The 12,164-nt window shown below is 46.0% G+C and overlaps 1 protein-coding gene across 23 annotated transcripts in view; it reads left to right on the forward strand.

Annotated features, from left to right (window-relative positions):
• AKAP13 (A-kinase anchoring protein 13) overlaps positions 1 to 12,164 on the forward strand; it is a 341,004-nt gene that overhangs the window by 318,699 nt on the left and 10,141 nt on the right. For all 23 annotated transcript variants that reach the window (XM_042856648.2, XM_065559282.1, XM_065559288.1 and 20 more), the window contains 8 exons: positions 989 to 1,065; positions 2,911 to 3,092; positions 3,176 to 3,258; positions 5,714 to 5,893; positions 6,787 to 6,951; positions 9,054 to 9,124; positions 9,663 to 9,707; positions 11,946 to 11,996. In XM_042856648.2, the coding sequence (XP_042712582.2) occupies positions 989 to 1,065; positions 2,911 to 3,092; positions 3,176 to 3,258; positions 5,714 to 5,893; positions 6,787 to 6,951; positions 9,054 to 9,124; positions 9,663 to 9,707; positions 11,946 to 11,996 (854 nt within the window). The remainder of the gene's footprint in view (positions 1 to 988; positions 1,066 to 2,910; positions 3,093 to 3,175; positions 3,259 to 5,713; positions 5,894 to 6,786; positions 6,952 to 9,053; positions 9,125 to 9,662; positions 9,708 to 11,945; positions 11,997 to 12,164) is intronic.

Below are 12,164 nucleotides of genomic sequence, written 5' to 3' on the forward strand. Positions count from 1 at the left end.
GGTTTGGTTTGAGACTTCGGCAAAAGTTTGGTTCGTATTTGATCTGAAAGGGATCTTGTTCCTTCAAAAAGCCTGGAAGGAGTTACGCAGGGGATGAATTAGCTTTTGAATTTACCTCATCTGTATATCACAAGGTCTCGTAGTGTATTACACAGAAACTCTTTGTGCGGTGGGGCTTGGGTGGGGCATCACACTCAATACTTACTATGTAATCTTGTGATGTATCATGAGGCAACTTGGAAGGTAGCATGTGTATTTTGGGGAAATATCCTTGCTCTGATTCAGAATTTTATATTCATCCTCTTTGCATTTCTTTCTTTTCTCCTTCTTGAGTCAGATTCTCCCCTCTGAGGCACACCCGTTTGGCTCCTCATGAATTCAGAGAGAGCCATATACATCTGTGGGCAGAGTCAACATTAGCTGCTGAAGTTAAAATGCCTGGGGAAGGAATTGCCGCTGACAAGTGTTGTTACAAGATAATTTGCACCACTCATGAGAGGAGAGCAATAAAACCAAACAGATATTTTGCTTGAGGATAAAAATATAGATTATCTAAATGGATAGGGTGTATATTCAGTGAACATCCCTTGCTTCCACTTCCCCAATCTTCCATGACTCTCAGAGGGCTTGTGGTTTGGAAAAGAACATCCCAGCAAAGACTGAGTAGATACGATTCCCTCCGACTCCTTTCAGTGGTGATTTTACATTGCCCAGAGGAGTCACTATAGAGATAGAGGCCATTCTCTTTCCAGGGGCTGAGTATATTGCCTCTGCAATGCTTACAGTTCCTACTAACTAGGAAGCAAAACACACCAAACAGCAGACTAATCCACTTTCTTAGGGTAGCCCGAATTATCACTCTTATGCTCACCAGAAGCTCTAGAATGCAGGGCATTGCTAAATAAAAGGTATTGATAGGCACTAGAACCACTGATTAACATAGATAGATATTTGATGGTTAAACCTTGGTGTTTTTTCTCTGTTGTAGAGGTCCAGGCTGTCCTCCTCTCAGATATGCTGATATTCCTTCAGGAAAAGGACCAGAAGTATGTCTTTGCCTCATTGGTAAGGCTTTGGTGTTTTCTCTTCCTTTCTTTTACATAGATGATCCTTGGTATGAATTTAGCAATGAAATCATGTCACTGCCTGCTACATTCCTTAGTTTTTATTGGACAGATCACTTTGCATGTAACAGTTTTGTTTCCTTAGCAGACTCCATTATTTTCTATTGAAAACATGTCTTAATTTCTCCCCCTCCCACTCGGTGATTTCTACAGTGATTTTGAACATTTGGTAATTGGTTCTGAAAATAAGCCTGTCATTGGATACATTTATTCTTCATCAGCCTGTGCAAATCCTGCTCACTTAGGAGGGAAGAACGTGAACTGTGTACAAATGAATCCCAGCAGAAAAGACAGACCTAATAAATCAATCTAAAAAGCAAAAAGCACAGGAACAAAAGCCTACTGCTGCAATAAAGTTCGAGAAGCTCACAAGGCAGTATGCTATAGGAATATATTTGTCATGGACCAGTTCATGTAAACAAAAACAGGAGCTTTCCGAGAAAGTCCTAGATGAAAGAGACAGACGATGAGACATGCTGACCTGATGAAAAAAAGTGCCAGTGCCCCCAAACCAGTGAATAGCTACGGGTCTGGCAGGGATGCATCTTTCATGCATGCTTCAAAGAGGAGACTTTCTCTGTTCCTCTTGTTCTTCCCATTCACTGAGCCACATTTCCAAACCGCCTGCTGCCAGCGCAGGGCATTTCCTAGCTCTTCAGCTGGCTGTGGTGCACACAAGGGTCATGCTGGCAAACCTCTGCTAAAGCACACCCCCTCCCAAAAAAACCCAAACCCTGTGATTCTGTAAAGACCACAAATGAGCCCATTGGACTATGCATGCCACAGGTGGGAAGAGACAGGGCCGGCTCCAGGCACCAACCCACCAAGCATGTGCTTGGTGCGGCGCGGCACTCCGGCCCGAGAGTGGGGCCGCGACTGGGCTCGCTGCCCTCCCCACGGCGGGCTCGCCGCCCTCCCTACGGCGCTCTGGCCGCCGGGAGAGCGGAGCCCCAGCTGGGCTTGCCGCCCTCTCCACAGCGCTCTGGCCGCCGGGGAGAGCGGAGCCCCGGCTGGGCTCTCTCCCCTCCCCCTGGCGTTCCGGCCGGTCGGGGAGAGCTGGTCCGTGGCCGGGCTCGGCGCCCTCCCCTGCCGCGCTCCCCACGGGGGGTGGGCGGCGGGAGGCTTTTTTGCCTGGGGCAGCAAAAAAGCCAGAGCCGGCCCTGGAAGAGAAGCTTTCAATGCTAACAGAGAGATTACACAGAGATATTACAGTGACCCTAACAGCTCATTGCACATAATCTTCCGTGGAATCCTTGATGCAACAGTCTCACAAAAACTTCTGTAGTGGGAGTCGGCTTTAAGCTACAGAGAACAGGAAGGATTTGGGTGAGATGTGAAGAGAGGATATGATGCAAGGGTTCCGAGGGGGAGAGCAAAGGCAGTGACAGTGAAACAGGGACCAGCAAGCCATACCGAGAGTGGTGATGTGAGATAGAGTCCAGGAATAGAGAGCACAGACAGCAGGATGTGAGATCAAAGCAAGTTCTTGGAGAGTCTGGAAAACCGCAAAGGCAATTTTTAATTGTATCCAGGGACAGCTGACGGCAGTTCTTCCTGAATGGTCAGAGGAAGGTGACACCAGCGTTCTGGGCTCAGTGAAATAAATTACACTCAGAATATACATGTTGGGTGAGGCTAGCACTTCTCTTGGCATGTAGTGGCTAAAGGTGCTCATGAGTAGGAAGGAGGTGTGATTGCAGGTATTAGGAGCTTTTGAGCACTTATTGTCAGCCTAAAGCTCTGGTGCTTTTTGTCTGTCTTCTCACCAATCTTCTCTCATCTGAAGGACCACAGATCCACTGTAATCTCTCTGAAGAAACTGATTGTACGAGAAGTGGCCCATGAGGAAAAGGGTTTATTCCTAATTACCACCGTAGTGAAAGATCCAGAGATGGTAGAAGTCCATGCCAGCTCCAAGGAGGAACGCAATAGCTGGATACAAATAATTCAGGACACAATTAACACCATGTAAGTTAACACGCCATTCGTTTGGTTTAGCTGTTTCTCACATGCTTTGTCGTGGTAGTAATTGAGGTGTATCTCTCATGCAGGGACAAAGACGAAGATGAAGGAATCCCTAGTGAATCAGAACTGGAAAAGAGAGTGTTGGACACCAAAGCCAGAGAATTAAAAGGTAAGGCTGCTGGGGCTCAGAGAATCGTCGGGTGAAGTTTTGCTAACCTAATGTTGAGTTTTGTGAAACTTTTCCATTCCTGATCTTAACCATGATTTTTCAGGGAAGATAGAAGCCTGCATTTTGCAAACAATTAAAATCCTTGTTTCAAAGTCAGTCTGTCGTGGATTGTAAGTCTGCCAGGGGCCAGTACCATGGAAAGCTCTGAATCTCCAAAGTTTCAAATTCTGGTCCAAATCTAGAACCCCCAGTTTTCAGTTGGGCTTGAAAGTTGACAGAATGAGTTCTCCCCTCCTCATTGGGACTAAAACAGAACTGCAGCTGAAGTGAAACAACAATGTGTCCTTCAGTACAGGGAGATGACTTCCCATGGGGTGATGGCCTCCACTGGTGCCTTCAGAAAAGGTTTTTATAACTCTGAAGCAGTACATGTGAGGCACGGGCAGATAGTTGATATGTCAGGTACTCTACTTCTCTTTTGCCTCTATTAGTCAATAGTTCTAGTTCTTTTCAGGTGCCAGCGGCTTTCAGCTGTGAAGAAAATGAATTTTGTGGCCTAGGCCAGCGTGGCCAGATATTTGGGTGAGGATTAGGGTTTGGGTCCCCGTCTCTCAGCCCCTAGCTGTACAGAGAGAGCTGCTGTTGTAATCCCCACCAGCCAGGGCTTGGAGCTATATTCACTGGTTCTTCAGAGAGCCCTCCTCACTAGGGGGATTGACCCAACATTCAGGGTGTTTTGGTTGTGGAAGGAGGAGTAAAGAGTGAAGAAAGATACCTATTCAGTACTGTCTCCTCTGCTGCATCATGGGTCGAGCAGATAATATGTGGCTTTGTAACTGCGCTAGGGATACTTGCTTTACTGCACTGTAAAAGCTAAGATGCCATTCAAGTGGGAGCATTGTCACAGGATAGCTGTTTCCTGCTAACAGATAACTACTGTCCCCAGGATGAGATGTGTCGTTTTGAAGCAGGCGCCTTCTGGGACAGAGCTCTGCTGTGCTGACTTTATTTCTGAGACACCAAATGGCCAATGTAGCTGCAGAAATTCTGTTTGCTGGCTGTAGTTGCAGCACAGGTGCAGGGGTGTGTATTTAAATGCAAAGTAAAAAAGCCAACAAGCAGGGCACAAGGGGGCCCGATCCTGGATTAATGCAAGTACTGCAGCATGGCTGGCAAGTTACTCCTGCCTATGAGTAGACGTGAGGCCAAAGAAATGAGTGTGACGCATAGTGCCTTGGTACCACAAAGAGGAGGACTGTGCCTAGTGCCTACCTATGTTTTCACCCTCAAGTAGCCTCCCCTCAGGTCTGAGATGTAACAAAGGTCAAAAGCCAAGTGAATACAATCACCTGGGAAGTGCAATGATCCTCTAGGACTGTTACCCTGCAGCGTTTGCACCATTGTGTGTATGAATTTCTATTGAAAACTGAGCATTGAGCAGCCTGCGTACTAGAAAATGCGATATTGCTGAGAACCCCAGCTCTCTGGGGGTTCGGAAATGTTTCATTGTGGGCATTAGCCCAAAACCATTTAGAATTTGTTATTTTTTTTTACTGGTGATCGACTCTGGTATTTGCTGCTTAGAGTAAATATGGTCACACTGTGTCTAAACCTAGATGGTCTGAAATGAGGTTATGACCCCCAATGTGTCTCAAATGCATCTGTGAGAGTGACACCTCATCGATCTGCGTTACTGTCATGCCTCCCAACTTCATTTGGAGAAACAAAGTTTGACTCCATGGGGACTGCTCCTTGTGAGAGCATATAGCTAGGCTTCGAAGGAGTCATTTTTTATTGGTAAACGTTGGTAAATGTCAATTTCACTCTACACGCACCCAAAAAATTGTCCATCAATAAAAATCTAAATCTGCAGCTAGGTGAAGTAAGAAAAGTGCTGCTTGAGAACTTAGAGTTTGATTTGAAGATATTTACTTTGTATATTTTCCACATGTGATGTTGACAATTTGTGTTTTAATGGTTATAAAGCATCAACTTTTTGAATCTCCTCATCTACTGTCATTAAATAATTCTCTGACACTCCCTATTGTCTGACACTGCTCCCCCCCGGCCCCCCGGTAACTTCCTGCAACAGTGAAAATTTAAATCAATAAAAATGGGAAAAGCCCTAATTTCCTGCAACTGTATACATTTAAATAGATGAAAATTGAAAAAAAAAATGCTTAAAAATAAATGTTGATATTATCCATCAAAATTATTAAAAAAAAATAAAAATAAAAGTCTGCCAAGCCTGCTTATACACTCCAGTATCCTGGGACCAACATGGCAGCGACAACACTGAAAGGCCTAAATGTAGCTATTCAGATTGTAAGCAGCACACAATTCCTGCTATTCTTTGATTTACCACATGATGGGGCCCATGTCACAGGGATTATTCAGTTTCCTTAGGGTCGCAATGTTTTCTGTTTTAAATTTGTTTTCCCCTGTTCACCCACAGAACAGCTTCAGCAGAAAGATCAGCAGATCCTAGCGCTGCTGGAGGAAAAGGAGAAGATTTTCCGGGATATCACTGACTGTAGCATGCAAGAGGATGGCTCAGTCTCCAGAGTGCTGTTCAGGTCCAATACAGAGGAGGCACAAAAAGGGGAGACCATTATGAAAAGTGCAATAAACGAGGGTAAACAAACCAAACGGTCCCATTAATTACAGTGTCCAAAACAACAGTGTGGGGTTGAATCCATGAGTGCTCAAATGCCACCTTCAGGAGAATGACCCTTCTCTGATAATGAATAAACAGTAATAATAATATTGAACATAAGTAAAGACAAAGTCCCATCCTCCGATAGTAAAGCATGAGAGACAGACAAGGCTCACAAATTCAGGAAAGAAAGGGGATGATAATGATCGGTGAGAAGAAAGCAGTAGAGGTACCAGGGAGTCTTCATGCTGCTAACCTAGCATGGGGAGCCAGCCCTACACAGAGTTTGAGCTGTGTCAGGGCAGTGCAAAAATGAACTTTCATCCCGTTGCCCACCACACACTGGTCTGTGTTCTGTGCAACTCAGTTACACCCCCGGATCTGGTCCTTTGTTTGAAACATGGGCCAAGCTATCTTTGGTTACACTCCCCTCCTGCCACATAATGGAATATGACGGCTAGGCTAAACGGATTTCCATCCACAGCAAGAGTTTATGGGTCTGGTATCCACAAGAGGCACTTGAGTCTTTTGGGAAATCCACGAGTAGATGGTAGCCCACTTTCCCTTGGTAAATTACACAGCAGGCTGAAGTTAGAAATCCTGCCTTTGCGCAAGAATGTACCAAGAACATTTGCCAAGGGGGAAGAGGGTGATGGGAAGCATGTGCAAGATTCAGTGTGTTTGAGTTATGGCCTGACGCACCTCTCTTATTGCATCATGGCCTCCTATAAATCCATTAACTCTTTATACCAACAAGTGTGTACGTTTTACTGACCTGACACCTTTAAGCCAGAAGAAAAAATACGCTAGTCAGTAAATACCGAGGATGTTTTTAATGGACCTTTTTTTCCTATGGCTTTTTATCCTTTCAGTTGAATATTTGCAAAGCTTGATCAGTAGGAGTCTAGGGAGTGCACTTGGGGCTGCTGACCTGCTGCCAAACTCTGAGCAAGAAGGGGGAGTCGGTCCCATCTCCCTTCCTAGAAGAGCAGAAACTTTTGGAGGATTTGACAGTCATCAGATGAATGCATCCAAGTGTAAGTATTTCTGTGCATTGTGCATGCGTGTAGGTATGTATTAATAATACCTTATACCTGGTTGGCAGCTACCTGACAAGGAACTCAAAGGACTTATATATCTAAATGAATTTAGCTTCCCAACCCTCCCTGTCAGATTGGTAAATACCACTGTACCCATTTGACAGATGGGGAAGGTGCAGCATATAATCGTGGGATGACTTGGCCCAGGTTACTGAAAGTCTGTGACTGAGCGGGGAATAGATGCCAGCTCTCCTGATTTCTAGTCCTGTGCTTTCCCCTCAAACCATCCTTCCTTCTTTACACACAATGTACTTGTACACTTTTGCCTTACTTATGTATTTTTCTTTCACTTCCGCTTCAGTGCTTCTATATCTGCAGCCCTCTTCCTTTATCTCCAGTGGGCTACCACCTCCCAGCCTGAGAGCCAACTGAGGTCCTAGCTGCAGTCTGACACCACCTTTCCTTCTCCCTCCCTGCACTCTCTACACACACATGAACCAAACACAATCGAGCATGTCAACCCCACGGTGAATTTAGTCTCCCACAGCCGAACGAATGAGTATTTAGTTTGGCAGCACAGTTCACTGCTTCCCAACTCGCTGTTTGTCTACAGCAGGCTCCAGGGATTTCCATACCCCCCAGAACTCAGCCCTGTGTGCTCTGTCCTACCCTCCCACCCCAACTGTGGTAAGCTGTGCTATGCTAGCATCGCTGTCTCAGCACTGGGCTCTCCCACCCCCTTTCCAGCCTTGCTGTTTCTGCACTACAGGGTAAGCTTAAGCGCCAGACAATCTGCTGTGTGCCGTACGTAAGAGTTTCTTAGCGATTGGAAGGCCACAAAGTTCCCAGCAGGTCCTGTCCTACCAATGGAAAATGCATTGGCTCAAGGAACCTTAGGGATTTTGTTTAGATTGCACTTTCTTGCTTTTTAGTGCAGCAATAATTTGAACAGTCTCTGGCTGGACTGGTGAGATTGTTCACTGCTTAGCTCACCCTTTACCTTGCCTGGGCTTCTGCAGAGATCTGCTCACATGGATTAGATAGTGAGAGATCTTGAAGAGGCTTTGGGAGGAGACTGTAGGGCCTACTGGATAAGGCGCATGGCTGGGTGTCAGGAAACCTGGGTTCTATTCCCAACTCTGCCACTCACTCCCTGTGTGACCTTGGGCAAGCCTCATAACCTTATTTCCCTATCTGTAAAATAGTAGTAAATGATCCTTTACCCATCTACATGGAGGAGAGTTGCAGATTCTAGGACCCTCCAAAGGAATGAAAGGATTGCTGGGATAGATAGCATAGGCTGCAGTTTAGGGTTGGTTATTGTTTGTTTGTTTGAGTTACCAGTAAAGCCAGACTCCAGGAAGGGGCTACGGTTGGACTGCATGTGGTGTGCTGTAGGCTGTTCAAAGCAGGGTTGGATGCTTATACCATGTTGGTAAAGCACCTTGAAATCAATGGAAGAAAACTACTAGAGGGGTAGCATGGGCACAGGTGGGTTTTTTACGTGGTGTGTCTCAATTGGAAGCACTCTTGTGAGCTGTCCAGCTGGAAATTAAAGATCCCAGTGGATAAATCGAGTGTCCTAATCAAAATTCTAGGGTTCTAATGTGCGAGGCTGTGGGTGAGCTGCTAGCATAAAATAACGTACCTGTTTGCACACGTACACTGCACTGCTAGTGTCTGAGTCCTCCAAGTCCAGTTTGCATGGATAGCATTGAAACATAGCTTGATGTAGTAAGATCTGACTTGATAGTTGTCACTCACACTACATGTTCTAAAACAACTTGTCTTGGAAACAGTTTATGGAATTGAGAGATTTCTAACAGATGACCCAGAAGTCAGCTTGCTAAATTTTCAGCATGCTATTTGAAACCAAAGCGGGTCCCTAACCTATGTTCTTCTCCACTCTCTGTCAGCAATGGCTGATATTTATTGGTACAAATAGGAAGCAAACATACATATGTGAAGAGCATGGCTCAGCGGCGTGCATCCACTTTTCAAGTCCTTTTTTCCCATTTTACAATTGCTAATGACTGAGGATTTTATCTGGGGTTTGAAAAACTCAATGACCTGTGCCAACCTGATGTGTTTTCTTTTAGGTGGAGAGAAAGATGAAGCTGATGATGCTCAGGATCTTCGGAGAACAGAATCAGACAGCATTTTGAAGAAGGTACTATTGTTGTGTTTGTGTCAAATGTCATCCATGGGCCTTTGACACTTTTAACACTTGAATTGTAACTTTTTTTAAATCTGAAAAAAGCATATATTTATGGACATATTAAAACAAGTTAAAACTCACCCCACTGGGGAAAAAAACTGGGGGCACCATGCTCAAAACCAATTTTACGCTAACTAAAATTTCCTCTTTAAAACAATTTTACTGGGTAATAGACTCTTCCGTAGCACTGGTTATCTGCCATCTGTCTGCAAATCAAGTAAAACATGTCTAATTATGCATCGTTATTGAAATACCAAGGCCAAACATAACCTCACACCTATTCTCGCTGTGGATGAATTTATCAAATCACTACAAAATGATCGCTAATTAACATTTGATTTTTTGATTTTTCACTTACTACAAACTACATGAGTTCTGCCCTTCCAAAAAGGAAAACAGGAGTGTGTGTCTATGATTAATCGTACTTAGAAAGACACTTCCTGTGACTTGTCATTTGCCTTTTTATTAAATCTATGTGTTCTTTTTACAGGGGGGAAATGCTAATTTGATGTTCGTGTTGAAAAGAAACAACGAGGTAAGAACAATCTCCCTGGCTTACTTGTGTGGTGTTTTTTCCTCTTCAGTTTTGGTACCAAGTGTATGTATTTCAATAGGTGAGGCTAAAATGTAACAAGACTCTTAAATGCAGTAAACTGAGAGTTAAACCCACTGTGTTGTGTGCGCTTAGGCTTGGATGCTCAGACTAAGGATTTGCTGACTGGCATCTAATTGCCAGCCGTAGGATGCACGTTGATTATAGACATCAAGGTTTAATTACAATTAGAAAGCACGTGACTCTATTTACCATGCATCTGCGGATAGAATGAGTATAATTGTATGATGCAGGTGCAGTGAGTTGGGGCAATTAGGTTTCTATTCTCCCTTTGATACGCTTCGGTAACTCCCAATTAACTCTAATGGCAGCTAAGTATCACAGTGAGCAAAGGTTCCCTTAATAACATTTATTACACACGTATTGGAAATACTGCAGTTTTTGTCAATTGAATTTTTGTATTAAAGGAGTAATTACAATATGTTCAGCAGGATTGAAAGAAGCACTTAGCCGGTGTTTTGAGATACGGGAAGTCACCCAAAGCATCAGACATTCTGTTGGCACTATACCAGTATATGATATTGGAGCGCTTGCCTTTAAGGACTGTATTTTCAAATTGGCCTCCAATAATACTCATGCGGCATTTGTGTGCCCGTTATTTTGCAGAGTCTCCCTGCACCATAAATGCAGGGGGTTGCATTTGTGAAAAGACATGACAAGCACACATTCTGGGCCATTTTATGATTTTTACCCCAACAGTTGTTTCCCTGCAAATTTGAAAATATGGTCAGTTCATTCCAGTTCCTTTCCCTCCCTGTATCATTCCCCTAGCATCATTAGCTCTTCAACCTGTTGATACAGCAGGAAATAGTTTAAAGCAGGGATCGGCAACCTTTGGCACGCAGCCCGTCAGGGAAAGCCGCTGACAGGATGAGACAGTTTGTTTACCTGCAGCGTCCGCAGGTTCGGCCGATCGCAGCTCCCACTGGCCGCAGTTCGCCGTCCCAGGCCAATGGGGGCTGCGGGAAGGGCGGCCAGCACATCCCTCGGCCCACGCCGCTTCCCGCAGCCCCCATTGGCCTGGGACAGTGAACCATGACCAGTGGGAGCTGCGATCGGCTGAACCTGCAGATGCTGCAGGTAAAGAAACTGGCCCGGCCCGCCAGCGGATTTCCCTGACGGGCCGCGTGCCAAAGGTTGCCGATCCCTGGTTTAAAGAAACAACCTGCAAATTCCTGTGAGGTATCAACAATCCCATGGTTCTGTGCATGATTCACGCACCTTGTTGTGAGAGTATGTGCACGCCAGATGCCATGGTCAGGTTCTTTCAATGACTGGTCGCTGCACTGATCGCTGAGGAAGGCCAGGGTGAGATTATCTTAGATGTCTCTGAGATGCCAGAGAGAAATGGATGACTAAATAGATACCTGTGACTAGTACGTGTGTTTGGGATAAGGAAGTACAGGGCAGAGAGCATGGGAAGAGTCAGGGGAAGTAGAAGGATGTCTGTGTGGCTTTAAATAAAACGGCATGGCTTTGTAAGCCTCGTTGCTAAGGCTATGATTTAATCAGGGGTATTTTTTGTAAAAGTCATGGACAAGTCACCGGCAAGAAACAAAAAATCACCGCCCGTGACCTGTCCATGACTTATACCATAAATATCCCTGATTAAGTCTTTGGGTCGGCGAGCACCACTGGGGTGGGGGGAGGGAGCCTGTGGCACCAGCTGCCAGGAGGGTGGAGGGAGTCCTGTGGGGCCCGCTGCCAGGTGGGGAGAACCCCAGGGGACCAGCAGCTGCTCCAGACACCCCGGGACCGCTGCTCAGGTGGTCCCTGGGCCAGCCGCATCTGCCGCTGCTTGGGCGGCCCTTGGGGCCAGCTGGACAGGGCCACCAGAGCAGTGGCTGGCCCTGGGGCCACTCCAGCAGCAGCTGGCTCCAGAGTCGCTCCAGCATCGGCTGCTGTGGCTGTCCCCAGGGCTGCCTGAGTAGCTGAGCACGGGGCCAGTTGCTTGGGTGGCCCTGGGGTCAGCCACACTGGCCACTGCAGAAGTCCTGGAGGTCACAGGAAGTAATGGAATCCGTGACTTCCGCTACCTCCATGACAAACACAGAGCCCTCCTCATTGGTCGTTGGAATGTAAAAGACAAGGGCTTTGCCTGTGGTCAGACAGGAAGGTGAGTTATAACAGCAACACTCTTGTGCTTTTGTTTCCTTGCAGCATGTTCTCCAAAGCATTACCTACCTCCACAACCTGCTCAGCACTCTGCAGGTAGGTCAGCCGTAAACCTAGTACCCTGCTTTGACGGGCTTCTTTCCCAAACAGCCGGTCTCCTCTGCGGTGAGGTCAGCATTTCACCCCCGCCCTTTGCATTGCCCGTCCAGACTGACACTGAAGGGTCCAGTCCAGTGTCCTAGTGACTTTGTACTGGCATGTGGG

This window comes from Chrysemys picta, chromosome 10, assembly GCF_011386835.1.
Source record: "Chrysemys picta bellii isolate R12L10 chromosome 10, ASM1138683v2, whole genome shotgun sequence".
In the NCBI taxonomy this organism is placed as follows: Eukaryota; Metazoa; Chordata; order Testudines; family Emydidae; genus Chrysemys; species Chrysemys picta.